Source organism: Manis javanica, chromosome 3 (assembly GCF_040802235.1).
Source record: "Manis javanica isolate MJ-LG chromosome 3, MJ_LKY, whole genome shotgun sequence".
NCBI classification, from domain to species: domain Eukaryota; kingdom Metazoa; phylum Chordata; class Mammalia; order Pholidota; family Manidae; genus Manis; species Manis javanica.
In genome coordinates this window covers 118,200,936-118,224,231 of record NC_133158.1, presented here as the reverse complement: position 1 = coordinate 118,224,231, position 23,296 = coordinate 118,200,936, and the positions used below count along the sequence as shown (strand labels likewise).

General features: G+C 41.0%; 1 protein-coding gene across 2 annotated transcripts in view; it reads left to right on the top strand.

Moving 5' to 3' along the window:
- TPRG1 (tumor protein p63 regulated 1) overlaps positions 1-23,296 on the top strand; it is a 230,714-nt gene that overhangs the window by 20,277 nt on the left and 187,141 nt on the right. For both annotated transcript variants that reach the window (XM_073231920.1, XM_017652467.3), the window contains exons 2-3: positions 3,009-3,239; positions 12,157-12,248. In XM_073231920.1, the coding sequence (XP_073088021.1) occupies positions 3,018-3,239; positions 12,157-12,248 (314 nt within the window). In that variant the 5' untranslated portion in view covers positions 3,009-3,017. The remainder of the gene's footprint in view (positions 1-3,008; positions 3,240-12,156; positions 12,249-23,296) is intronic.

Below are 23,296 nucleotides of genomic sequence, written 5' to 3'. Positions count from 1 at the left end.
TCCACTCTTTACTCCCATGCTGCTGTAGTGCTTGTACATGTTATTCTAAATGTCTGTACGGTATCAATTGGCTAGACTTTGTGATTCCTTGCACATTAGGCATTTAGTTGTTTTACAATTTTTCATTACCACCCAGAATAAGCAATTAATACTGTAGTCTTTTCCTTCTGTAGGATAATTTTTCATAACATGAATTCCCTGGAATGAGATTGGTCAAAAAGTACGGACGCCTTGGGAACCTTAGGAAATGGTGATCCTTTTCAATTCCAAGTGGCTCTGGATGGATCTGGTGCAAGGCTTAATTTACCCATGTAAAGCAATGGACACATTTGAATTCCACTGGGTTTGTTATGGTATTAATATGTTTTTAGTATTTCAATGTATATAGTTTATTTCTGCAGGGATAGAAGAGCACATTTTATTGCATGGGTAATAAACATCTTCTGGTCAGAGGGTGGTGAAGGATGGAGTGAGTGGGCTGCATAGGTACCTGGCGCTCCTGGCATATTGGGGAGATTGATAACGGAGTTACATTCACTGTCTTTGCGAAGATGTCCTCATGGCTGGAACACAGCTGGGATTGAGCTGGCATGAAGGTGGCTGGGCTCAACTTTCCTACAGTTCGTGGCTATAAAAATCTAGCTGGAACTGCAAGTTTCCTTCTTTCCTGGATCTCAAACAGCTCAGTCTCAAAGCACTCTCACTCCCTTCCCCAAGTGTTTCCAGAGAAGACCGCCTGAGGGAGAGGAAGTGGTGCTAATTAAATCCTCCCTCTGTTTTCCAGGCACCGGAGCCATTTGCAGATGTCTGTTGGTGGGCGTGTGTTCACAGAGTGTGGCAAATACAGAAGCAGGCTTTCCTTCCCCAAAGGCACAAACTTTCCTTCACAGGTCGCAGGGAACTCTAGAAATGCATTTCCTTCCAGCACCCACTGTGACAGAGGTGGCAGACCTCCATAAATAGAGTGTGTAGCTCCGGAGGCCAAAGTGCGTGTGCGCATGCATGCGCGCGCACACACACACACACACTCCTGCTTCTCCATGTGCGCTTGTATTTCTCACAGGCCAACCTCTGCCTTTTGTACACCTACCTTTAAAAAAATTACCTGAAAGCTCTGGGCAGCCTTCCCCTTATAAGACTGCATGTGTCACGGTGGGCGTGCTGGACTTGCAAGGTCAGGAGTCCCTGGTGGGAGAACAGATGCTGCCACAACTCTCCAAGTGTACCCTGGGTGGGTCCCATCAGCTCTGACCCCCAGAGATGGAGACACGATCATCCTTGTAGTGTTTCTGGGAGGATCAGTTGGGATGATCTGTGACGTGATCTGTGGCAGCTTTTCATTTGCTGCTCCCCTAAGCCTCCATTATTTCTCCTACATTCAAACCCCTCAGAGTGACTGGATATGCTCATGTTTGCCTGAGATAATCCCAGTTTACTCCTATCACCCTGGTATAATTGTTAATAGCACCCTTTTTGTGTTTAAAAATGTCCAGCTTTAGACAACAAATTATACGGTCATTCTCTTTTTACCTCTTTTGAATACTCTAATTAATTCCAGTTCCAAGAATGAACACTTGCTGGGGGCTGTGTCTTGCTTTCTGGGCTTTCACAAGGACCAAGGAAATTGTATTTGTCTGACTAAAACCACTGAGGAAGCCCTGAGAATAAGAGGCACACAGGGCATTTCAGGCACAAGGGGAAGCTGGGCATGAAACCCTCCTTGCAAGTAACTGTGGGGTCGGTGACTATCTGGCCTGAGCTTGAGAATGGCAACTTGATTTAGGGGTGCTTTTCACGAGGCTAGCATGCGTTTTCAATTTTATTTTGTTTTGTTTTATACTTTATGTACAAAATTTGTATATATTTATATGTACCTTTGTAGTCACAGAATAGAATCAATTTATTTTTATTTGTCATATATAACTGTAAGCATCAAGACTTATGAAAACAGAAAATAAAAATCACCAGTATCCCTATCATCTAGAGATAACCATTGTTAACATTTTACTTCTTTTCAGACTTTTTCAAACCTCTGTCATACTATACATATGCAAGTCCACCCTTCCTCGCTCCCTCCCTTCCTCCCTCCCTCCCTCCCTCCTTCCTTCCTTCCTTCCTTCCTTCCTCCCTTCCTTCTTTCTTTTTACATTTTGAATTATTTTAGCAAATTTGAATAACATTATTCACATTTTATAGCTTACATTTTCCATGAACAATATATTTCGTACATCTTTTCATGATAAAAATTTACATTCCCATTTGTAATGACATTTTAAACAACATTGCATTTCACTGTATGGAATGATGTATTACATCAACTCCCTACTTGGATCCTTAGTTTCACCATATTTGTTATTAGACACAATGTTGTGTGTCTCACATTTATGCTATTGTACACAATATTTTGCTATTAGATGTAAAGTTGCATATTTATAGTGTTCAATGTTGTGCTATTAGACATAATGTTGTGATGAACAACCTTCTATATTGATGCCTTGGGGCATTTTTTTCTAAGTTAATTCCTCAGGATAAATTTTTAGAATTCCAATTTTTCAGTTACAAAATGTGCTCAGTTCTAAGTGCTCTTGTGCCCTATGACTACCACCCAAGGAGCACATAGCCAGGTGCATTCTCATTGTCTTTAACTCATAAATAAGCTAGCAGGCTGGTGTGTTTTTAAGCAAAAATCCTATGAAATCTTGAAGAAAAATTGTCTGGTAATCATTTCATACTAGGATCCCTTATTCAGCTTGATGTCCCCTTAGATTAAAGATGAGAAAATGCAACTTCTTGCAGCCTCCTTTTCTCAGTCCTGGGGTCTCGGCTTCTCTCCTGGAAATGGCCCTACAGTTGAGCAGCCTCATTAACACCTTATTTAGTTACCCTGGGGTGGATTTGTTAGCTTCAGGAGCATCATTGGCTCGCTGTAGCTTGTTTTGCCACAGCCAGGACACAGGAAGTTCTTTTTTCTTTCCAAATGAGAAGATTGTTTCTTCCCTTGATTTTAGGCTGAAGAAATGTCAATGATTGGGAGTTCCGAAGGATTCCAGCTTGTGTCTCTGAAGCAAGAGGAAGATGACCAGTCCTCTGAGACGGATCAGCTGTCCACAGAGGAGAGGCACCCAAGCGAGGACCCAGCACCCACGCAGATGTCAAGGCAGCCAAGTGTGACTGAGTCAACGCTCTACCCCAACCCTTACCACCAGCCGTATATCTCACGGAAGTACTTTGTTACCCGGGTAAAGTTGTTGGTGCTTTTAAGTGCTATGTGAGACTTCTTTTTTAAAAAAGTCCTAATATCCTTCTATTTACCATGTTTCATCAAGTTTTTAAATTCTCATGTAACAGTCATAATAACCATGAAGTAGGGTTCCTTATCCCCATTTTATAGGTGAAGGATCTGAATTTCAGAGAAGTTAAGAGTCTGTGGTCTATGTTTGCCCACCAGGTAGTTTTGAGGAGATGCAGGTCCTCCAGCCTCCATGGACCTCTGGCTCCCTGTTGCTGTGTTCATGCTGAAGACCACCTCACAGATTCCTGCTGCATGGAAAGAGAACCTGAGCAGCTAGGCCATAAAGCTGTGAGCCCAGAGCAGGTGTTAGTTATATGTTTGCTAAGGACATGGGAGGTGAAGTGAAAAGGCCTGCTGAGAATGGGGTGAACCTCAGGAGTCTACGTCAGCATGCTGGTAGCACAGGTGCAAGCTTGCACTTTACACCCCAAACCTGCAGTTGCAGAATGGAGCTGAGCTGCTCGACCAGTGCATTGAATCTGGGGAGTCAATGGATAGGTGGATAAGGAGGATGGCGTTTATATATCCACATGTCAAAAATTATATTTTAAACTGCCAACATTTGGATCAAGTGGAGAGAGGTTCTTGAGTTTTGAGTACCTTTCTTTCTCTTGAACTCTCCTTCCCACTTAAGATCTTCCTTTCCAATCCTTTAGCAATCTTGTTAGCACAGTAGTGGTTAGCTCATGGGCTACAGTCAGTTGTGGGCAAAACTGGAGACTGTGCCCTGTGGCAGAGAGACCATCTGTTTTCAAGTATACATGGAGCATCACTTTGTTGAAAAAAAAAGTTTTTAAATTCAATCTCACAAATAAATGGTAGCCAAGGACTTGTGACTGTACGAAACTTGAACTAATGAGTCCCCTCTGATGTCTTTTACAATATACCTTGGTTAAGATAAAGTTTTAGTTAAAGTGACTCAATGTGTGTGTGGGGTGTGTACATGTGCAGGCCATGTACATGTGTGTGGGGTGTGTGTTGGAAGCTAATACACACCTATGTTCAGTGATTCAAATGCGCACAATGATTTGGTAGGTGCTACACTATCTGTGTGTTTCTGTGAGTGTTTTTGCATATGTAGAGCATTTGGTTTGTTTTCCAAAGTATGTGAACTTTATCGAATATGTAAAGATAAGTGGTAAGATATAGGTGTGAAAGAAATAAATAAGTTTTCTTATCTTTTCTATTGATGATGCATCAGTCAGGGTTTGATGACAGAACAACCATGAGTGATACAGAACAGGGAATTTGTCATTGGAAGCTGGTGCAATTATGAGGGCTGGCTCAGAAGTCTAGGCAAAGCTGTTATCTTTGCATCTGGTGATGGGCCTGAAGTTGCCATAGAATAACCAATTGGCAGCTGCAAAGTGGGAATAGGGAATAAGGAAAAACTGGAACCTGTATGGACAAACTAGAATTCCTGATGACCAAGCTGACCTCATGAGTTAAAACTGGAACCTGGGTCTGTCTCCCTCCAAGTCAAAACCTGAAGATATGAGTCATTTTCAGGAGAAGCTGGTGCCTTTCTCCATTGAGCACACCCTTACCCAGCTCAGGAAAAGGAGAATATGAAGGAAGAGGACTGCCTGTAACAAAAGTAGCTGTAGTGCTGGACATCAGCAACTGGGAATATGAGCTGTGACAGTACCTGGGGGCCTGCACTGATCTTCAGGAAGGAAAACAACTGAGGCTTTACTTCTGTCTTTCAAATATTACACAGATGTCTCTTGTGGTCAACCCTAATTTGAAAACAGGAAAGGGGATTCTAGAAAATGTAGTTCCAGCTTAGCTAAATTGACACAGTATGAAGTATCCATAGAAGATTCATTTATTTATTTACTTGAATGTTTTACCTGTGTGACTCTATGTAGCTCATAAAGCCAAGTTCCCTGGACCAACACTATGAGGTAGGCAGGGGAGGGCTTACCACTTTGGTTTTAATAGTAAACACTGAAGTTTTAGAGAAATGAAGGGACCTGTTCAAATCATATCATATTAGTGGAAAAGTTGTAGCTAGAATCTCTACCTTCCGTCTGTAAGTCCAGTGCTCTTCCTATAATAATGTATCATTGAATTTATGGCTCCTTTTAAAGTCAGTTAATGACTGTCTCCAATCCATGTGAAGAAGATCTCTCCATCAGGTTTGTAGAAAAACAGCCCTAGGTTCTCCAGAGTGTGGGAGGGAAATTCTTCTACTCTTACTAGGGAGTCTGAAGTAGACCTGAGGACTCATTAGGAGCTGTGGGGGCTACATTCCCAAGATCCTCAGCATTTACTCTCTTTCAGACCAAGAAAACAGAATATAAAGAGTTCTTTTTAGAATGTGAGTATAGAATATGCTTTAATGCTCAGCTGAACCTTATAATGATGAACTTTTTTTTGAATAAAAAGGAATGATCCAGTTTGAACTCTTGTAAACCACAAATCTGCTGATGTGGAAGTAGTTGAGAAAATGTGGGGGCCATATATATGTATATATAATTTCCTCATCTGCAAAATGTGGATAAACACCAGTTTTATATGGAGGTTTAAATAAGCTAACTTTAAACATTCTGATATAGTGCATGACACATCTATTAACATTTTAAGTGTCATCTCATTGGTATTAAATGCTTTCTTCCTTTTTTTTGTTGCTGATTTGACATTCACATTTCTGTAATTGTTCATAGGGAATGACATTAAGATGCCCATGACCTCCCCATGATTCCTAGGATAAGCTATAAATGTAGATGTATAGGGCCTATAGCAGTAGAGAGTTAGAGTGAAAGAAACTAGTTCATTTTCTCCAGGGGTAATTAAATAAGACTGAGACTGTGAATGATTCAGATCTATGAATGATTCAACATAGAGTATCACTTCTTAGAGCTGAAATTATATCTATAGATGATCTGGTTCAGTGATTCTCAGTCTCTATCATGAAAAGGAATCATCTGAAATCTTGTTAAAATGTTGGTCTGATTCAGTATCTGGGGTGAGGCCTTAGAGTCTGCATTTATATAAACTCTCTAACAATAACGATGCTGTCTGTTCATAGACCACTTTGAGCACCAAAAAGCTAGTTAACATTCTTGTTTTCAAAGGCAAGTAAGGCCCTGAGAAGAGTTTTTGCCCAATCTCATAATAGGTAATGAGCACTGACTTGCCCAAGACGCTAATAAGTGGCAAAGCTTGGGTTAGAACCAAAGTTTCCCAGTTCCTGATTCTCAGTTGTATGAGCCCATGTGGCAATTAAAAATAAATTAATATTTATTACAGTGTAAGAATTTAAAGCATATATATTGCAAATTCAGAAGGGCAGTAAGTATGACTGGAGGAATTCCTTGGTCAAATATTTTCATTTTTAAATATAAGCATTTTAACAGCATTTCACAGATTTATTGAAAAGAACTGGGAAGTTAGGATAAGCAAAATAAAGGTTGCCATAATCCCACTGCTCAAAGTTAAGCAAAACATATTGAATGTGAATCTTTGTACATTTTGGTTTATCTCCTTTCTTACTTTTTTTCTTACAGGTACAATTTTGTTGTACAAAACAAGGTTACGTGCCAAATATTTCTTCTGTCAGTAACTGTACTTTCCTAACACCATTTTTAAAAGCTCTGTAACATCCCACTATGGATCTGTACTACAATTTATTTTATTTTTGTTGGATGTTTAGGTTGTTCATATCTTTTAACCTGGAAAGGAAAGTCATTCCTTGGCTTGCTGAGGCACAATGGCACTCAGGTTCTTAGGTGCTAGGAATAGATACCCAATAAAAAGGAGAATCAGTTACATGCATTTCAAGCTGGCTATGCAAAGGTGTAACTGCTCTGGAAGTATTAATTAATTCAGGACCAACAAGAGGCATTTTTAGCACCATAACCTCATGCATTAGATCACACTTCTGAATACCAGACCATAAAAGAAGTCAGTCTGGTTCCTTAACCTCTTGTGTTCTTTTATGGCTCCGTCTAGGATGTTGTTTTCTGCTCATAGATGCCCAGCCTAAAATTATTTACTGAAACTATGCACTTCCAACGTAGCTTGACAAAATTCTTGCTCAGAGCCAGAAGGAGCCATAGAGAATATCTAGCCCAACTGCTGAAACATACAAAGAGGATATGCCTTGTCCAAGGTCAAGCAGCAACTTAAGGGCCATGCTGGGCCTGGGAGAGGATTCACTACACTGGTCACTGCTGTTCCACTGCCTCTGACCTTGGACAGTGAATGAGAGATCATAGTAATGAAGATCTGAGCCACTAGCCATCAGTCTGCTTGGATAACCTTTTCCTCCTGTTTTTGTTCACCTGCTATTACTGCTCTGACATATCTAAAAAAAGGCCTAGTGCCTTTTCTGAACAAAAGTACCCCTCAAGGCTAATAACTCGAGGTATATTATGATAATCACTTTAGTTGTGGAGACTGATATTCAAAAGCAACTTCTTATGCAAGGAACAATACTTAATACTTATAGGGAAAGATATTTTTAAACTCCCTGTAGGACTCTATATTTGCAGATTCCTTATCAGAAAGTTGAAAGCGATTAGGGATGGGGAATTATCTCTAAATTTATACTTGAGAATGTAAATTGCATACAAACTAATGGGACTAAAACTATTTGATCTTTTAATATTTAATTAATGGTTCCCCATGGCCTTTTTATAGTCTGTGTTCTATTGTGAGCAACGAGACTTTAATAAGCAGGTTTGGGACTTCCCATTGTGTAGCAAGATGTCATTGCTTTCATGACACTAATTTGGCTTTCATACTCTCCCCCTTTCTCTCTTCTCTTACTATAGGGTTCCCTGTGTCTCGGTCTTGCACTGTGAACAACTAAATATATGAGTTGTACTGTTATTGTCTGTGTGAGCTGCTTTCTGTCTGGAAATTATATGTCTCACGAGGCAAAGATTTCTTAGCTCCCCTCCTTGCACTGAAATCCCTTGAAGACTGTAACGAAGTTGATGTTTCTTTCTGAGGAAAGACATTTAATGAAATAAGATGGATCTCATTCATGTTCAGGAAGACATGAATTTGCCTGCACTTTACAAATAACATTCAATTTACAGTTGGTTTTCTTACCTTATGTGTTCGCCACAAAGCCATCCCTATCTGGGCCTGATGGCACCCACGAGAGAGATCTTATTGTGTCTGAGTCCCTAGGACCATCACTTCGTGTACTGCTCTGCCTGTCACTGTCCAGTTAAGGAGTCCAGTGCATGGCAAATGTTAGCAGAGGATACAAGTGGTGTTTGTACGACAAATGACTCCAGGCTAGTCTAGCTCAAGGAAGTGCCAGGCAACAAATACACGTGCTTATGAAATTCTTCCAGGAGGTTTGTTTTGACTGAAGATATTCACTGTTGGACTATTAGAAAAGGTACTGCCCACTGTGCTATGTCATGACTTATAAGTAAAGATTCCCTCCTAATGATTTTTTTCTTAAAATTTAGAATAAGAAATATATGTGTACTGCCTTGCTAAGCTTTCTTTTATCAGATGTTGAGGGGATATTATTCCATCATACTGTTTTATTAGTTTTAGGCTTCAAAGAGTCTCAGCGCTAATTATTCCACTGCAGTAACCATTTGATCCCCAAGTCCTGGTATGACTATTTCCTTTCTATTTAATATTAACAATCAGAAAGATAATAAAGCCTTTTAGTATTTGGTGTTACCAAAATGTTTTTGGCATTTCCTAACAGCTCTGTTATAGTTAATATTATCTTACCCATCTACCAAATAAGTAACCTAATGTATGCAAGGGCGAGATGACTTAATATGGGTCTCACAATAAGCAGAAAGACTGAGGTTTGAACACAAGTCAGAGTATTTGTACACCTTATTTCATTTTCAGCACTAAGTGGCTGGAGTTTGGTAGAGGAGGGTAAAACACTCTATCAGGGTACAGTGCATACCTGTTCCATCAAGGCATGACCAATGTTTCTACTGAAGGCAAGAACCCCATAGATGGTGAGCACACTGACAGAACTCCAGAGACCTCCAAACCATTCTATAAAGAGCACATCTTATTTTGAATGTTTAACTTTTGAAAAGTTGTACAATAAAACATTACTTCCAACCACTGTTTCAGCCATCAAGTTCTTTCCCCACTCTTAGAGGCCCACTGTTGATATTTTCTGTGGATCCCTTTTAGAGTTATTTTAGGTATATACAAGCAAATGCAAATATTTTTATTTACCCTTTTTCCTCCCTTTTACACAAAAGGTGCATATTTGGCCTTTCTTATGAACACTTTTTTCTTTCCCTTAAACATGTATTTTGAAATCTTTCCATACAGGTTTCCTCATTTTTTTTCACATATCCATCATACACTCTCATAAGGATATGCCCCATAATGCATCTAACAAGTTCCCTATAGCTAGCTATTCATGTTTCCAAATTGTTGGCGTCCACAAACAAGACCTCAAAGAACAATTTATACATATGTTATTTTGCACATTTGCAAGAATACCTATAAAATAACCCCAGAAGTGGAATGTGTGGATCAAAAGATACATTATTTTGATAGATTTTACCAATTGCTTTACTTATGGAAGACAAGTAAGGTTTTGAAAAACTCTGTGTTCTTATATTCATCCTCACATATTTTTGGCAAAGTGCCTGGCATAAAGCATTTGACAAAAATGCTTATTTTAGGATTATTTCATTATTCTCCAATTTCACTTATAGTTTTTTCTTCTGCAAAGTATAAGTTTCACTACCAACTTATATTTGCTGAGGCAGAAATTATGTGAATACAGGAAGAGAGATAGGAAAAATAGCCATGAGGAGTCATCAGAGAAAGTAGCATCTTTTAGAAAACTTTGACCAGTGGGTCTGGTATAGTCAGGCTGAATCACGGGGGGTGCTGAGGCTGGCTGACAGGAGAATTGTCATGGGGTCATAGGGAATTTCCCTTCTGGCTCGTCCAGTCCTTCTGGGATCACCAAAACCAGGCATGTTGGCACAGCCTCTCCTGTTAGTGGGCACTCGAGGTAAATTTGATTAATGTCCCAAAACTTGCTGATTTTATGACACACACATCTCATCAGGCATGGGGTGCCATACATCTTTCTAACAACCCTTAAGCCAGCAGTGGGGGATGACAAGAGTCAGTACTCAGTCTACTGACTGACTGTCCAATTCAACAGGGAACTTGTTAAAAGGAGAAAATCAGGATCCCTCAGCATAAGGGCTGCAACCATGTTTTCTTAAATATTTCTGGGAGGTTTGATCACCCGAGTGGCTCAGAGAGCTTTGGTGCTGTCTCCTTATTTATCTCCTAGAAAAGGAAGAGGCCAAGGAAAGTCAGCTAATTGGCTCTCCATGATGGAATTCATTTCCAGCAGATCTGATCACTCAATCTGTTCTGTCCTGTCGGTTCCTGGATGACTTGGGCCGTGAATTGGAGGAAGGGAGAGAGGTACATGGGTAAAGCTTCACACCACTGACCACCCCTTCCTCTGAAGGAGCTTCATTCTTTTCCTGTTTTTCACTTATGGATTCTCAAAGATTTTTCCTGACCAATGGACTCTGGCCAAAATGTTTTAAAATATTTTATCATAGACTGAGAAAACAAGAAAAACCTAAATCTCACTTACTACCACCCACCTCTGGGAGGAAAGGTATTTGAATGGGTCCTAGCCAGGCTGGTATCCCCATTTCCTTTTTTTAGAGAAGGGTCTCAGGCTGAGTGGATGAGGAATGGTAATATTTAGAGAAGACTGGGTGTTTGGTACTAAAGCCCTATTATATAGAGGACTTAGGAGAACTACGTGTCAGTAGTCCAGGGCTGGGAGGCCAGCACTGCCTTATAAGCCTGGAAATGGAATGTCTGGGTTTCTTGTCTCAGCCACTTAGCTGAATGAACCTGACAGGTTACTTCCTTACACTGGCCCCTGTTGCCACACCTATCAAATGAAATGGCTTAGATTGGGTCAGCCCCGGCCCTTGGTGGTTCTCAACCCTGGCTCCCCACTGAAGTCATCTGGGATGCTTTAACAAATCTTGATGTACTTATATGCAGGGCCCATCCCCTGAATATCTGATATAATTAGCTTGGTGCACAGAATGGGCATTAGGATTTTTAGTATCTCCCCTCATGATTCTGATATGTAGCCAGGGTTGAGAATAACTGTCTAGAGAGCTGTGTTTCTCCTAGTACAATCCTACACCAGCAGCACCATCTGGGACTTGATAGAAATACAGATTCTCAGGCCCACTCCAGACCTACTGAATCAGAAACTCTTGGGACTGTGTCCAGACATCTGTGTTTTTTATTCTGATGTGCACTGAAGTTTAAGAATCACTGAGCTAGAGGGTCTATGAATTATTTCTTAGGAAGGGGGTTAATCAATTTTTAAGCTAGAGATACGCCCCTAAGTAGCAACACCTATTTGGAGAAGGGTGAAGAAAATGAGATAAGGAGATAAAAAAGTTCATTTCCCTTCCCAGAATCAGCAAACGTTATAGTCAGAATATTGGAAGGAGGTGTCTCTTTTGTGTTTAATTGCTGTGTGCTCTTTGAAAAGGGAAAGGTTTGATTTAAAAATGTTATGTAGATTTAATGCTTTGAACTTTCTGAAAAGCATGTTTGTTTGGAAAAACTGGTCTCTTAAAATGGCTGTGTTCATTTCTGTGAGAAAGTATAAGATTATGGAACACAGATCTGGATCACTACTGTCCCACCCAAGGAGAGCAGCTTGGTAAGGAACCAAAGTTCAAGACTAAGCTTCTTGGCAGGCAGTGCCTAGAACAAACAGGCAAACACAGAAACTATCTTTCCCATCAGCTCTCTGGAGAGCTGCTGGATTTTACTAATCATAAACACAAAGAGGACTCAGTATTCTCTAAACTAGGTATTTTCTTTTTTCCACTCAGCCAGGGGCCATTGAGACTGCTGTGGATGACCTGAAAGGCCACGTAGCCAAGACTTCTGGAGAGATAATTCAAGGCTTCTGGCTCTTGACAGAGTAAGTAGTTATGGCTAAGTGAAGAGCAGTGGAAATCTGGCACTTGCTTTCCTGATGCCTCTATCAGAGAATAGGAGGTGAATCTGTGGAACAATTTCTTCTGGTTGCTGTGTAGGATAACAATTGACATGTTCCATCAGAGAATAAAGTTTTGTAGTGCCCTGTGGCTGATGGTATGACTAGGTTTGACCCTTGCAATTGTTTTCCAGGCTTGTCGCATCACTCAACCGTCACTATGGCTGTAGTAGGTTAGGCCCTTCATCATTGCTTTCAAGGACTATTGCATTAGCCTCCTAACTGATCTCTCTGGTTCCAGTCTCTGTCTCTTATAAGTACTATACTTCCAACCACATCAGGCTACTGACCATCCACTCTGGGTACAGTAGAAAGGCAGGTTAGGGAAGGGGATGAATGAGGTCAACATATACAGTTGAATTTTATCTTATGCATAATAACATGAGCAGCAAAACCAGGAATATCATGCAGGATAGAGAATCTCTGAGCACCTGTTCAGAAATAGAATAAAAACTGAGGTTTATCTTAGCTATAAGGGCTTTCATTGCAAATGATACCAGAAAGAGTGTTACTTCTCTGTCCTGCCCTGAAACTCCTGGTGTCTATTTGACCTTTTCTTCATTTACTAGGAGAATATTAGGAACACTATGAACTTTTCAATGATAAATAAAATAGTCACATAGTAAGGGAAAAAGGTATCTCTTTGCTAGAGAATCCATAATATTAAATCCATGGAAAATGCAATTAGAAATCTGTTTCAGATATTTAATCAGTACAGTAAGTTTTCTGGTTTGCTAACATGATCACCAAAGGCTCCAGCAGAAAAGCTTGTTAATTCCTGTACTTGAGTGAAGAGTCATATAATTTTTCACCCCTGGGAAGGACATTTTCTTTGACTAAGTTTTAAGACAGTAAGACTTGATTGTTAACCATTCAGGCCAGCATAAAAAAAGCCCTCAGTCAATGGAATGTAGAACGAGATCACCTGGGAGTCCATCTGACCAACCACATATTATTGTTTCAAATGGGTTCTAAGAATTGAATGAAAATGAGCTGAAAGTTTTTGAGCATTTGTTTCTTCATTATGTATTGCAGATAATGATATGTACCTGAAGAGTATTATGGGGACTAAATGAGATAACAGTGTCAAATTCTTAGCGAAGTCCCCAGCATGCAATGCTAGATTTTCAATAGACATTGTCCTTTCTCTGTACACAAGCACTAACTAGTAGTAAAAGGCCTTTTATTTTTGGTAGCTCTGCCTTTATTTCTATCCTATCCATCTCTATCTCTATCATCTTTGGGTGACCTATAATGAAAAAAAAATTCTGCAATTCAAGGTTTTCACTTACTCACTTTTATCAACCCACATTTCATTCCCTACCTCCTATCTGCAGAGTAAAATTTGGCTTGTGCAAATGAAAAGTCTGCTTTGATTAAGACAGATGTCTACTTAAATTCTGAAGGTCAAATCAGAAGTAAACACTTACCTATTTGATTCTATAATGCATCTTATTTATAAGAATGCACACACAAATGCAGTCTTTCAAAATCTGGTAGTGGCTGTTGTTGATTCTCAAGTAATAGATCAGTAGTTTCTTTAATAGTGCATGTCTGAATTATTTGGTTTTATTAGTATATAAGTTTGACTATTTTTAATGTTTATTTATTTGAATGTTTTTTTTCAGTGATTACAGAGGCTTTAGATATCAATTGCCCAAAGATAAACCAGACTGTGTGTTCTGCATTGAGGCTTGGCACCATAGTTCCCTGTGCTTAATTTAACTTCAACTAGGATAGTTGGTGAAACCAGCAGTTTGCAGATAAATCTGAAAAACTTTGCCCTAAAGACCCAAGTTTTACACCTGGCTCTGAACCTAGCAAGACACTCAAAGAGTTGGTAAGGGCTATCTACAAACTAGTTTTCTTGTTATCTTGTTTTGTGGTATCCATTTATGTTAAGGAAAACAACGAGAGTTATATTATTCATGTGGAATTTCAAGCAATCATATTTGCTTGTTTGCTGTCAGACTTTCTTCCTTTGCACTTTGGACCCCATTTCTCTTCTTTAAGTGGCAGATCTTATTGTGCTTTTTTTGGTCTTCTTTTCTGCCAGAATTCTTTTGTTCTCCCCCCAACCTCCATCTAAAGCTACTTTCAAGAAAATATCTGATTCCAGACATTTCTGCCATAGTAAGAATTTGACAATTTCTTTTCTTTACCTGTTAAGCCCGCTATCTGGTCCAGACTATCTTCTTGTAATGGAAAGAGCTCCCAGTTGTAAAGGAGATTGTTCAGATATCTGGACTAAATAAATAGGCTCCCAAGCCACTCTGACTTTTCAAGCAGAAGATGGGAGGCTGTTGTCAAAGGAGTGTCATGCATAGAGGTTTAGAATGACCTTTCACATTTCAGTATTTTTGTTTGTAGGGCATCAATGTAGGGAAAGGCAAGAACTGTATCAGTAAAAATGATCAAACAAAGAAACAAATCCCCCAAAATAACAATAGCAAAACAAAACAGAACAAAAACCTAAACAAAACCAACATAAGCACACAGGCTCAGAAAGGTGAGAGCTGGGGGTCCTTCTTGTTCCCTGTCCTCTTTTTCTAATGGAATGAGATCCATCCATTCAATTCTTGTGAGTTAGGCAGGCTGTTATATAGACCCACTTCCCCAATGCCACCAATCACACAAGGCTCTTTTCAAGCATAACACTGTATAGTGTGTAATGGAAATGACTGGGCTTTATGTACTTCAACTTTCAGCTCCTCTTATGGAGATGAGAAATCCCAGGCTACTCATCCAACAGTTTGAAGAATGTTTTCATTCTTTAATCACTTAAGATTGGGTCTATAATGGATCACTAAAGAATGTCTGCTCTCAAAGAAAGATTCCAGTTTTGGAATGATAAGAGTAAAAACTCTTCCAATGAATATGGCATATTACAAAATAGCTTTGTATCCATTAACTTGCTTTATCTTCACTACAGCCTCTCTGGTTTTATGATTCCATTTTACCAATGAGAAATGGAGACTAGGAAGTTGAAGGAGCCAGACGAAGATTGCTTAAATGCTGGAAGGTGGCTCACCCCTGCATTAATTAGATGGGTTCTGATTCTTTCCCAAATGATGTAAAGTGTAGATGTGGGATTGAACCCAGCTTAGCCTTTACCCATTGTTGGTCATATTCCCAGAAGTTGTTTGATATTGGAGGGCAAGGTGGGAACTTTAATGAGAGGCAACTTAAAAAGTGCTTAAGGGCCTTGGGTATCATGTTCATGAACTTAGATTCCATCCCATAGGTGGTGCGGAGACACTGGTGGGTGACTATATATATTATGAGGGTCATTGAAGATTCACAATCTCTTATCCAAAACTCTTGGGAACAGATGTGAATCAGACTGAAAAATTTTCAGATTTTACAAAGGTAAAACAATGCACATGATCTTTATTTTATGCTCCAAGTGGAGGTGTTGGACAGCCTCCCATAACCAAGCATATTAATATTTTTGTAGGGAAGCATGATATTTAAAATAAAATGAATGACACTACAGCTGCCATTTTCAGAGCTTTGTTGAATTTGAAATTGTGGATGAGGGTCTGTGGTCTGTACATGTTTGAAATGTAGAGGATCAATGAATGGATAGGAGTCTGAATGACAAATACTTGCTCAACATCAGGGAGGGTCTGATCCAGGGATGTGCTGGAGCTGATTCCCACTGGCTGGAAGAGATGAACAGTACAAATTTAGGAATTTTGAGAGTCAGTTGTTAATTATGAAAATTAAATTATATGAAGTTCCACACCAATCAATTAAAACGAAGGTAATACACTAAAAAATTTCTCATTTTCTGAAATTTTTCTTTTTTTTTTACTTAGTTTTCCTGCTGTGTATGTCCCTTGTGGTTGTTTCTGTATACATTGTGTGGCAGCAATCCTCTATGGGAGTGTGGTACTGCCTGTCTCTTCCCAGCTGTACATTCAGTGATGTCACACTGGTAGCTTGGAATTGACCCTGGTGACAGCAATTACACCATGGAAATCAGCAAACACTAGAGATCAAAGCTTGATGTATTGTTTTGTTGATTGCGTTAATTTAAGAGAGTAATGGAGAACACGTTAACAGTGAAGATTAAACTTAAACATGTGTCATGTCTGTGGCTGTGCTATTGTAATAGTACATGCAAGAAAATGAAGAAATATTCTTTCAGCTCTCAAAACCATTACCCAGTTCAGCAAAGTCACCTTTTTCACTGATGAATGGTAAAGTCTGGACAGGCAGCTGGGGAAAGGTTAAAGCCCGGTAGAGGCTGCAAGGCTACAGAGGTCTAGGCGGGTGGCTGGGCAGAAGTCATTGGCTATTCTCATACTTATACTGCTGACCCCCAGCCCAAGCTGGAAATTATAAAAAAAAAAAAAAAACAACCCTCTTCTTCCTGCTACATCCCTCTAGTGCTCTTTATTGCAAAAGCATAACATGGCTCACACTTTAAAGGAGAAATACTTAAAGGAATTCTGTTTATCACAGTGCTGCAAGGTGCATTGGAACTAAGAGGCAATAAACTGACAACTGCCATGGCTGGATTTTGTGAATCTTTGTGCTTAACCGTCTATGAGGCAGGAGGCCACGGTAACTTTAGGCTTTGGCCTGGAACCTGATGGCTTGACTGTGGCACCAGTCCAGGTTTAGAAGGAAATGATGACTCAACTTATTAAGAAACTGCAACATGCCAAACATTGTAGAAGAAACTTTGTGCACATCATTTCACTTAATCTTTTCAACGGTCTCATCATTTTTAAAGAAATTGTTTGTACTCTTTTAAAAGTGATTCAATGAGCAAACAACAAGGAGAACATCTTGACACTTTATGGAGTCTCAGAGAGTGTGATATAATGGCAATGAAGAGGCTCTTCAGTAGAATGTACTTAAGATCTCTTTGTCTGCAGTGGTTAAGCAGGCAGGAGGAGATGGGATCTTCCCTCCACATACATTAGTATGAATTGTTGCTCTCATTCTTTTTTCTCCTAAATAAGACTTGCCTCGAGTGGTGGGAGTTAAGTAACTCTTGCTCTTCATCTTTGGGGAAAGTACAACATATTTCTTTGTCTACCTTCCCCTAAACTCACCTAGGTTTTTATTCTAGAAATTTGGTATTAATAAATACATGAAATCTGGTTAACTGTCTACATTGAATATATAGACAGTAGAATAAAAGTGACATTGAAGAGGCAGTCTGGTGTCATAGAGTTCTGAACTTGGACCCAGAAACTTGGGTTTGAATCCTAGCTTGGCTACTTCCTATCAGTGTAGCTGAGTGAACTTGAGTAGGTGTTGCCATTTTTTTAAATCAGTGCATTTGTTTTAGTATGTTCTTTAGTCCCTTAGAAATTCATTGCTATTGAAAGCAGCAGAGCCACTATAAATTTTGTAATATATCATTCCAGCTTTTCTCCATGCCTTTTTGCCAAATATTGTCATAATATTAATAGATAACATTTACTGAGAATTTAAAATGTACCAAGTGGTGTGATAAGTGTTTTTACATGTATTTGCCATTATATTGGCATAATAGATGCAGTTGTGATGATCTCTTAATGGCACTTTTCTCAGATGTTTCTGTCTATATTTCCTGGTTACCATGTAGTTTTGTAAAGTTACTTTGTCACTCACCTGTTACTGGACGGTTTCTTTCCAAAGTGTCAATAGTTATACACATTTAAGGGTATATATATATATATATATATATATATATATATATATATATTAATGTATATACATACCAATTGAAGTACCAAGTAAGAGGTACTGACCAGTGGAATAGAGGAAGGCTCCATGGTTAGAAAGAGAAATGAAAATATATAAGGCATTCTCCATTTAATTTCTATTAAAAAATAATAAGGACTATTTCTGTATGACTTTACAGTTTGCTTCTTTATTTAATCCAATCCTCACAGCAACTGTCTGAGGTAAAAGACACTGCTTCCACTTTGCAGATGAGGAAATGAAGGCTCAGAAGAGTCACACAGCTCTAGAGTAGCAGAAATAGGGCTCCAATGTGCAATGTTGCCCTGACTTTTGCTAATATGGCCCTTTTGCTTTTGCACCCAGATTCCACATGTGCACCTTACTAGGCTGCAGCCTCTGGTTCCTCTGGCAGAAACATGTTGGCTGAACTGAGAATTCTGTTTCTTGGGCTTGGTGGGGTAAATGGAGTATACATAGCATCTCAGATTAATTTAGAAAGCTTTCCTAGAAGGAAGAGCTATCCTGGGGGCTAATTAGAAAGAAAGGTCTCCCGGGAGAGAAGGGAAAGTCGAGGAACAGCGCCTGGGAACTACATCCCAGACACAGGGCACCTCGGGGTGCACTGAGCCCAGAGCAGCAGTGCATGTCACCGCTTTGACACCTGTCTCACTTTTGATCCTCAGACAGACCCATGGGAGGAGGCCAGGGGAACTATTGGCTTTATTTTATGGATGAAGAAACCCAGAGATTAAGTGACCCATCTTAGGGCATCCAGTTATTAAGGGTCACAGGCAGGCTTGACTTCACAGGACCTCTTTCCCAGGCCAGCTGTCTTTTCATTGCACTGTTCTCACTGCATGTTGTGATTTTTCATCTCCCTGCACAGTGATCATGGCAGTTTGAATTAGTTAAATGATCTCTGCACCTATATCTGGCTTCTTCACTGATTGTCTATTGTTTGCAGATGAAGGGCAGAGAAACAGTGGGCAGATTCAGAGACCTTTCCCTCTTTTCTGCTCCAGATAGTTCCCTGCCTTGTGCTGTTGGAATGTAACTTTCTGATCCTATTTAGTCTTTTCCCAGAATCACCTAAAAAGTCATGTACCTGTAGAGATGGTGGGAGCTGCTGGTGAACTGAGGCAAATCATACTTTATCTTTTCATAGTCTAATTATTATAATTAGTGCTGAATTACTTCTGTAATAAAAAATACTGCTACTTATAATTAAAAAATAAAAAGACCAAAAAACAAACAAACCCTAGAAAACAGGGATTTATAATCAGTTTAGTCATGAACAATAAACATACCATGCAAAATAAGTTAACATTCTGATACATCACCTACTGTCTTGCCAATGGGTTTCAGCCACAGGCAAGTTCGCTATGGATTCAATATGACCAAAGAAATGACAGTAGAATGTTCTTTGGGGTGAAAGGGTTTACTACCCGGCTTCTTCTCCAGGCGGTAGGTGGAGCACTAGCATCCCTGCCTCCACGCGGAGCACTGGTCCGAGCTCTCTATATAGGGCAATAATAGCTTATTGCCTAAAGGTGTGGAAGCGGCAGCTCAGCAACAGGCCAGTTACATCATCAGGTGGTTTAAGTTCAGTGAAGATCCTGGCCATAGGAACCCCAACTTCCCCACACTCCACCCCTTCAGGATTCTCGCCTTACAATCTACATGCTTTCAATCTTCTGCAATGGTCCCTGTGCAAGAAAGCTGGGGCACTGTAACCAGATTCCACAATAGCAGCAGAGGATAACAACAACTTAGAGATAATAACAAAAATTAGGATACAACAAGATTTTGATGCAGGTAACAGAAATTATAATAATCCTCAAGCCAGAGGAGGTTCCTAATGACAAAAAATTATAATAATCCTCAAGCCAGAGGAAGTTCCCAATCCACAAAGACTTTAGGGGTGGTAAGACACATGTTTTAATGACACCAACACAGGCAAATCTTGTCCATCAGGTAGGATGCATGCAAGAGAGTGGTCCTGTTGTAGGACTGTAGCAGGAAGGGGGTCCCTTCCAGGTCTAGTATACCATACTTTTATACCTTTCATGAGGTGTTACTGAAGGGTCTCTATATAGTGCTACTGGGGGTGCATGCACTGGCCATAATGATAAAACAAAACTCCCTGGTAAGGTGCTCCTACCTTCTGGCCTTTCAGGCCATATACTACTGTGACCTTTGGGGGCCACTCTGAGGTTATTCCAGGAATACACAGAAGGCCAACTTCCAGGCCTTGTCCCCAAGGTGCCAGGAAAGCCAGCCATCATTGGTACATGTGTCAAAAGGTCCAAGGCCATGGCCACTCAATGGATTCTCTGGGGTTCAGTGCAGTTGGTGCTGGCAGCAAGATGCTATTCTGGTGGCTGAACCTTGGCTTCAGTGATTCTTCCTTGTTTGCACTTGCAGTTGTATAGGGGAGGCAGCCATATGTGTTAACATGTGTAGGGGGCTCAGAGCTCCCTTTTGGGATCTCTCATTCAAACGCCATAGCACGGTCCAAAGTGGACTGACCATCCCACAGACTATTGGTATCTGACTTTAGTCTGGATTTTAACAAGCCATTGTGCCTCTCTGTCATGCCTGCTGCAGAGGATTGTATGGCACATGAAACTTTCATTTGATTCCCAGCTGTCGCACCCATCCTTGCAGTGTATGTCCACTGGGTGCCCTGATTACTCTCAATTACCTGTGGTCAGCCATAGGCAGGAAAGAGACACTCCAGGCCTCTTTTGGTCATCTGCTGGTCTGCACAACAGGTAGGAAAAGCAATCAGAAGTCCAGTAGCTGTGTCTACACAAATCATGGCATACTGACATCCTTCTGACACAGGTCAAGGCCCAATATAGTCTATTTGCCACCTGACGAGGGGTATAGGCCCCTTAGCTATTGTCCCATGTTGCTGTGGAACTCGGTGTAAGTCACTTTGGGAACACACGACACACTCCTGCCAGGCTCTGTTAACTTCTTCAAAGGTCAAAGGCAAGCCCCACCGACAGGCTATAGCCCACATTGTCTTTTGCCCCGCATGGAACAAATGCTGATATAACCATTGGGCTACATCAGAGGCAAGCTTTCCTTCTAACCAATGTATCTGGGCCAATTTACCTGCTTCATCATTTCCTGGGGATGCCAGTAGCAAATGACCTATCACATGGTATACTGTAATTATTTTAGTCTGACCACAGGTCCATAAGTCTTGCCAGAATTCTTGCCCCTAAAGAAGTCAGTGGCCAACCACCCAGTTGGTATGGTACCTGGTTGGTAGCCACAAGATCAAGCCCTGATAGACAGCCCAGCTGTCAGTGCAGACAACTATAGGGGAGGGCTCCTGGCTGATCACAAGCCACACAGCCCACACCTCTGCCCATTGGCTGCTCTTCCCCTCACCATCTTCCATCCATATTGTCTCAGTCTTAGGAAGGAAAGCTATGGCCCTCCATTTTTGGGGCTGCCCATGGCTGGAGCCATCTGTGTACCATGCATCTTCAGGTATAGGGGCTCTTCCCTCCCTCCCTATAGGGACTCTCTGCTACTAGTGGTTCAAAAGCAAGTTCTTCCTGCTTTTCACTAGTATATGTCACCTGCCCCAATAAGTGTTGGAGTTCTTCACTCAAGGGGCTACTAGAGAGGGCACTACACTGCTGTAGGTAAGCACCCCACTTGGCCAGTGTGGGCATTTGTGCCACACCACTTCTTGGCTTTTGGGCCCAGTCTCATACCTACCCCAAGATGGGATAGATAGGTGGTTATTACCTTTGTCAGGGCCATGTGAATGATGGGTTCTATAGCCAGCAAGGTGTGATACACGGCAGCCAGCTGTTTTTCTATCAAAATGTATCCTACTTCTGCCCCTTTCCAGAGTTGTAACCAGAAACCAATAGGTTGGCCAGTTCGTTCAAGCTGCTGCCAGAAACCCCAGCCATAACCGTCTTCAGTCACATGAACATCCACTCACAGGACCTTGATGGGTCTATCACACTCAAGGCCTGCATGGCCTTGACTGCCCATTTTGCTGTCATAAAGGCAGGTGCACATGTCTCATCCCTGTCCCAGCTGATGCCCTTTCATACCAACCATTATAAGGGCTTCAGAATTTGTACCAAGTGCAGGATAAACACTCTCCAGTAGCCTAGAAGACCCAGAAACTCCTGTAGCAATGCTGCAGTTGTAGGGGTAGGAAAGGCCTGGACTTTATCTATAACTGCTTCTGGTATAACTTTGGTTTTACCAGACCAGATAACCCCCAAGAATTTGACAGACAAATCAGGTCCCTGAACCTTGGTACTGTTCACAGCCCATCCTTTCTCCTGTAGATGTTGCAGCAGTCTAAGTTGTGCACCTTCTAGATCTGAAAGAGAATTGGACATGAGCATGACATCATCAATATAATGGTACAGCTGCACTGTTGGCAGTTTCTCCCATGTAGCCAGTCCTGGGCTACAAGTCCATGACAGATGGTGGGGCTGTGGAGGTATCCCTGTAGAAGGATGCTGAGTCCATTGCCATCCTTCCCACATGAAGGAAAACTGTTCCTGACTTTCCTGCTCAATGTCAGTGGAAAAGAAGGCATTAGCAAGATCTACCACATAATGGTATGTTCCCAGTTCATGGCTGAGGGTATCCATCAAGGCTGCAATAGAGGGGACAGCAGCATGCATAGGGGGTATGACTTTATTCAGTTCTCTGTAATCCACAGTCACACGCAGGAGCCATCTGGCATTTTTACTGGCCACACTGGGGAATTGAAAGGACTATGGGTGGGCTTTCTAATACCCACCTTTTCCAGCTCCTGGAGAGTTCCTCCAATCTCTTTATGTCCTCCAGGCAGTTTGTATTGTTTGGTATTAGTCACCCACCAAGGCACAGGCAAAGCTATGGGTGGGTGCCTAGCATGTCCCCTCAGAACTACCTTCACACACGTACTCTCAGTCTGAACTCACCTGCAGTGGTCTGCAACCATAGACCCTGCAGGATATTAATACCCAAAATATACTCAGAGATAGGAAATATATATACAGTATACTCTTTTGGGGGTAGACACCCTATTCCCAAAGGGATTTGGGCTTTTTTCACTCTGATAGCCTTACCCCCATATCCATCTATGATAGTGGGGGTCCTAGGGAACTGCTCAGTGTTGTCATGAATCAGAGCACATTCAGCCCCTGTGTCCACCAGAGCCAGGACACATTGTATGTTCACTGGAGATCAATGGATAGCTCTTTCAACATGTGGCCTCTGGTCCTCCCATGGTCCCTCAGGGCAGATAC